This window comes from Hypanus sabinus, chromosome 10, assembly GCF_030144855.1.
Source record: "Hypanus sabinus isolate sHypSab1 chromosome 10, sHypSab1.hap1, whole genome shotgun sequence".
In the NCBI taxonomy this organism is placed as follows: Eukaryota; Metazoa; Chordata; class Chondrichthyes; order Myliobatiformes; family Dasyatidae; genus Hypanus; species Hypanus sabinus.
The window spans coordinates 57,995,039-58,001,385 of record NC_082715.1 but is presented as its reverse complement, the minus strand read 5'-3'; the positions used below and the strand labels follow the sequence as shown (position 1 = coordinate 58,001,385).

The 6,347-nt window shown below is 41.2% G+C and overlaps 1 protein-coding gene across 2 annotated transcripts in view; it reads left to right on the top strand.

The window, feature by feature from the left end:
- The first annotated feature begins 1,363 nt into the window (after positions 1 to 1,363).
- Positions 1,364 to 6,347, top strand: part of LOC132400676 (ribonucleoside-diphosphate reductase subunit M2) — a 30,432-nt gene continuing 25,448 nt past the window's right edge. The window contains exon 1 of one of the 2 annotated variants that reach the window (XM_059981894.1): positions 1,364 to 1,514. In XM_059981894.1, the coding sequence (XP_059837877.1) occupies positions 1,368 to 1,514 (147 nt within the window). In that variant the 5' untranslated portion in view covers positions 1,364 to 1,367. Of the gene's footprint in view, positions 1,515 to 5,986; positions 6,003 to 6,347 lie in introns of those variants that run through there. The other variant, XM_059981895.1, reaches the window with a different exon arrangement.

The following is a 6,347-nucleotide window of genomic DNA, read 5'->3' as shown; positions in this document are numbered from 1 at the left end:
TCCTCCGGTTGGCTTCTATACCTCGGGTTTGAACTTAAAATTTACTCTGTTTCCTTTAAGCTTGGCAACATTCACTTGAGAGAAAAAAAAGAGGTTGGAACAAAAGTATTCAAGAATGTTGGTCTTAATAATTATTGGTTAATCCACGTGTGAACGCGATGTCTAATGTACAAATAGAAAGTTTAATGGAGGAAAGTTTTTTTTAAAAAAGCTATGCCTGAAGGACACAAGATTTCCGGCCACATTACCTAACACGTTGCTAAAAACGGGATTTTTTTTTAAAGAAACAGTTTTCAAAATATTTGGGCACAATCTGAAGTCTGAAATTACGGATTACCGATAAAGTAATACCATACTAAATTAAACTTTGATTGAATTTTATCTTTAGTAAACGTTTCATACGCCAGCACCCAGTTTCTTTCTCATCTCTGACAAACTAAGACTACAGTCCGAACATTGATTACAACCGTTTTAATATGATAAAAGCAACTATTTAATAATCCAATTGATATTTAAAAAATAATTCTGCTTCGAAAAAAAACTGTAGAACAAGTTTGGATCTGAGATTGCAATCCAGAGAAAACACACGTTCTTGTTCGTGTAAATGAATTCTGCAGCTGAAAACGTTGCACCGTTATTTTAAGAGAACTGTTTTGACCTGATATTTCTTTTGAAATATTAAGTTGCAGACTCACGTGTGTCGGGTTGGGAAGGCTCGTGGGGCTGGTGCTGAGCTTGCAGCCGGTCGGCTCCCCCTCTGCCCGCGGCTGGCGGGCGTTCACCGGGCTGCCGGCTGCGGCTCGGTGCCCAGCCAGGCACCGGATGGAAGGTGTGCAGTCGCCGCACGGTGCTTTCGGCAGCCTCCACGTGGAAGTGTTGGACCGCCGAGGGGAGCCGCCCTCGCCCTCAAGGCGGAGGCTGAGCGTCCAGTGCCCACGCTCAGCTGTTGCCGGGCCCGGCTCCGGCTCCGGCTCCGGCTCATCCGCGAACTGCGAGCCGATCCCGGAGCCGCGCTCTTCCTCTTTGCCCCTTCTCTTCCGATTTCTGCCGCCCGCACTCGCCTCCTCAGCCGGCAGCGGGGGTCCCACCGCCGCCTTCCTCCACTTACTGCCGCTGGCACCCATCGCCGCGCGATTCTTCACTCGCTGTCCGTCGGCATCCCTGAACGTCCACCTTCTCCCTCACAGATTCCTTCTAAACCACCTCCCACCCCCACTTTCGACTTTTTTAATGTTCTTTTTTGGGAATAAATATTAACACAACCACAACACGTCAGTTTCTGTTCACCAATCCAGCCTAAGGGCGGGACAGACGGGAGGGAAAACAATAAGGCAGCCGAATCCCCTCTCCACAGAACAACCTCAAAGATGTCAATTTTCATCTCTAGCCCCTCTGGAAAAAATAGCCTGCTGTCTGAATATCCTGATCCTGTACCCCTCTGCACCTCAGATTCCTACGTTCTATCAGGAATCGTGATCCACAATGAATTCCCATTAAGAGGGGCAGAGATGCATGTAAGTTACTCTCGCGTGCCAAAACCAAGGAACTGTGAGGGCTAGGCACAGGGTATTGTGGGGTTATGCACTTGGCAGAAAAAATAAAGGTGTAGACTATTCCCTAAATGGGGGTGAAATTGAAATCAGTTCATTAATGAAGACACATACAATGTTAGCATTTATTTCCAGAGGGCTAGAATATAAAAGCAAGGAACTACTGCTGAGGCTTTTGGTTAGAACACATTTGCAATAGCATGAGCAATTTTGAGCTCCATATCTAAGAAAATATGTGCTGGTCTTGGAGGAAGTCCAGAAGTTCACAAAAATAATCCTAGGAATGAAAGGTTTAATATATGAGGAGTGTTTGATAGCTCTAGGCCAGGAGTTTGCAAGGATGAGGGGAGAATCTCATTGAAACCAACCGAAAACCAAAAAGCCTGGATGGAGTGGATACAGAGAGGGTTTTCCATTAATTAGGAAATCTAGGGTCTGAAGGTATAGCTTTAGAACAAAGTGTTCCTTTAGAACTGAAACGAGGAGAAATCTCATCGGAGGATCTGTAAAGGTTATTACCATGGAGGGTTGAAGAGGCTAAGTCATTGGGTGTATTTAAAACATTAGTTGAATTGAAGGTTCTTGATTAATATGGAGATAAGAGTTGCAGGGTGAAGACAGAAAACTAATTTTTTTAAAAAAATCAGTCATGACTGAGTGTCAGAGCAGACCTGAATGGCCCATTTCTGCTCCTATATAATTGTTTTTTATTGTCTTAAGTTGCTGTGTAAGGACTCTCACAGTGACACACCAGGCAGGCAACACACTTCGAGGTTTACCATTTAGTCCTGGCAAGATTTTTAAAAAAAATTTGAGTGGTTTCTTCAGTCATACTGAGCCTAAATGAGAAATACAATTGGTAAAGTATGTCCTGTAGCGTTGTTCAATGAATAGAGCATAAATCAAAGTTAACACTCCACATTTAAGTGTACTTAGAAAGATAACTGATGAGGCAGAAAGTCACTCAAAACAGGGAATTTTGACTCTGAAGTACAGTGTCCGGTTTGCTGTGTGGAATTTTGGATGTTTGCATGGTGTTTACCTTAACTTGCAGTATCCCAGAGGATTCGTGTAATCTCCCATAGCCTCTGACTATCTTTAAGGTGATAAGGGTGCTTCCACTTTTACGTTAAGTTCCAGCTACAGCTGAATATAGCAGCCAATAACTCAATGTCAAACACCAAACCTTTAAAATGGCACAGTTGAGTAATCCCATTCAAGTTCACATATTTAGGAGAGGAATAACTGATGTGAATTGATATGTATCAGTATTTATGTGTGATCTCAGAATTGTTATATTTTGATCACTTAGAAAATGTGTTCAGTTGGAAATTATCTCTTGTTAAAACTAATGTGTGCTGGGAAAATCTGTATAATTATTCCTTTTAGTGGACTTTTATTACCCTGTTGTAAATAGTGCTGTGTTTCTGAGTTTCTGCAACTGTTGCTGGGGATCCTGATAGGTAAATGATTGGGTTTTCTTTTTGTGAAGGTTTGTACATTCCTTCTTGAGACTGAAGGCATCCCAGAGATTAATGACAAAGCCATTCATTCAATTTGTTTTTACAACACTGGGGCAACAGAGCCCGTTGATAAATTACATCCCTTTACATCTTTTGAAGTTGCTTCTTTTTGAATTGACATTGTACGTCACTGTATCCGTGTCTGCCACATCCTTTCCATCTGAGATGGACATAGGGTGTTACAATCCCACCTGCACTAACCTTAATGGCGTGAAGCACTACCTCCATTACTTTTTCAGATAGTGATTAAATATTGCATAATCCATTGACAATGAGGTCCAATAGCAAGATTTTATTCACATCTGTTTGTACTAGATGATGAGCAACCGTGATATAGAATGCACGGTCAGGGGCGGTAGATTTAGTCTGCGTGTGCAGGTGGAAGCAGGATGGATGAAGAGAATTTGTAGGCCTGTGGGGAGATGGCAGGAGAGAGAGACGAGCTGCATTGCTCTCGTGTGGCCTCCTTCCATGATTCACATCTATGATTCTGATGTTAATAGACTAGATTTGGACAACAAAATCATTGACATCAGCACAGTAACACAGCAAGGGAGAAAGTTCATGCTGCAGGAAGGAATAATGTCCACTGCAATATCCGGGTTTTCTTAAACTCAGACATCTGTTGGAAATGAATCCCAACTCTCATGCCACCATCTATTGATACTCTCTGTTGCCTGTTTCCACAATTGTTTCTGGACTGTACCATACTGCACTCATAAACGGGTATGCTGCCCCTTTTAAAAGTAGATTGGCAATGATCACTTGAGAAATATAAAGACATTGTTAGATTGTTGGACCTCAACAATTGATTTGAATTTGAATGGTGATATAACTGGCTGCATAATTATACAAAACAAGGAATTTGCTATCGTAAAACCTTCATGCACATATCGAACAGAAAATTCTAGGATATAAAATTAATTTTAATGGATGCAATAGTTAGTCAACATAAAGTTTCTGTGCTGGAGTTTAACCTAAAGCATAAGGTCCTGTGGTGAGCTCTCCAGTCCAACTGTGTATTCATGTGCCTTTACCTCTGGTGTGTCTGTTTTGCCTTGGGTTAGGAAACACAAAGGATTGCAATTGAGGGCACTGGTGATGTAGGCTGACAGGTAAGAATCAGAGAAACTGACATTGGCCTGTTGCTAAGCCCATATGTGGAAAAGCACTCTCAGAGTTTCAACTTCATTTTTTCCTCCTTGCTTATCCCTTGCAGCAGACAGCAAGCAGTTTCTCCCAGAGAGAATACTGTAATCAGAACCCTCCCCCCAACCTTTTAAATCTACTCCTCAGCGTTTTTTCTCCAGTCTTGCTGAAGGGTTTTGGCCTGAAACATTGACTGTACTCTTTTCCATAGATGCTGCCTGGCCTGCTGAGTTCCTCCAGCATTTTGTGTGTGTTGCAAAGATTTACTGCATCTGCAGATTTTCTCTTGTTTCTGAAGTTATTGATGACAGTTTTATATAAGAGGGCTGCAAAGAACTTTTCCACAGATGATTATTTTTTATCACGTTAGCTAATGAAATTTCTCATTGAAAAGAAAATATTAGAAGTTTCTTATGCAACTTCTTTGCTTACGGTCCTTCTGTCGATTTTATTAATGTACTGTAGCTTATTTATTTGTTTGTTTATTTGGAAGTTCATTTATTTGGTAAACCAGAATGAACACATGAATTACAACCTTCATTGTGGTTTGTTTATAAACTTAATTGTATTCTTAAACATGGGTTTTCTGTTTCTAGATGCCCTATTGTAGGAGTATAAATTAAGTTGTCAAATTCCAAAAATGGTTCACAGTTGTGAAAGAATGGAATTCTGCCAAAATGTGTTCCATTTTATGTCACAATGTAAAGTCATGGTGCCTCTTGTTGGAATACAGAGGAAAGGGGGAAAGGAATGAATGTTGCCACTTGGATTATTAAAAGAATGAATCACAAGAGAAATCTAAAAGATACAAATAATCGGTGGCATTCAAAGTACAGACACTCTTTCTACTTGTCTGAACAAGAAACCTGAAACATCATAGCTGACTCCAGAGGGATTAAGCCCCTGAAAGGCATTACACAGTTGAAATTTCCCTCATTTCCCTAGTAAAAGAAAACATAACGATTCTCAGTGTAGATGAACAAAAAGGTCAATATGGAGTGGCCAGCCACAGAGCTCGACAACTCTGATAACCACAGTATGTACGTACAATGTGAGTGGTGTCCATCTCGGAGACTAGGCAATCATGGTCGAAAGCTTAGAAGATACTTGTTAAGCGCAAACACGAGGAAATCTGCAGATGCTGGAAATTCAAACAACAACACACACAAAATGCTGCCTAGCCTGCTGTGTTCTACCAGCATTTTGTGTGTGAAGATATTTGTTATATTTTTTTCACCCCCTTCTGAAGAAAACTAAAAGATAAAGCTTACGTAATTTTTTCCAAAGGCTACTCAACTTCTCCCCTTCATCATTTTTTTGTGCTCATTCTGTGGGTGTTTTCCCTTCCAAAAGTGCACTGATATTTTTCTTTTAAGTATCACTCAACCTGCTGAGCATTTAAAAAGAATCCTGAGTTGATATAAGTTGTTTATTAATTGAAGATCTTAGAGTACGCACCTTGGGTTCTACCAGCAGACTGAATAATGCAACAAAGATATGTTAATAATTAGCTTTTGCCTATTGAACTGTAAAATCTGTATTTTGAATGCATCATTCATTTGGTTCCTCCAAGACATTTCTCCTTGTAGCCCTCTGCTGTGATTGCAAGAATACTCAAGTGGGAATGCTCATTTGGAGAGATTCGCGTAATGATTATTATGAACCTTGTGTGTAATTAAGATCCTGATACCAGTTATACAAAAAACAAGTATTGTTCATCTAATAAAAAACACAAAATGCTGGCAGAACTCAGCAGGCCAGACAGCATCTATGGGAGGAGGTAATAATGACGTTTCGGGCCGAAACCCTTCATCAGGAGTGAAGTAACATGGGATGGTCGAGGGGGAATAAGAAGTGGGGGGAGGGATAAAGTAGAGAGCTGGGAAGTGTTAGGCTGGAGGGAAATGGGCTAGGGGAAAGGTGGAGAATTATGGGAAATAAAAGAGAAAGAAAGGTAGGGCTGGGGGGGAGAGATTATACTGAGGGGGGAACAAGAGAGAGAAAGAGAACCAGACTAAAATAATAGATAGGGATGGGGGGCAGGGGTATCAACGGAGGTCAATGAGTTGGAAGTTGGATGTTCATGCCGGCAGGAAGGAGGCTACCTAGGCAGGAGATAAGGTAC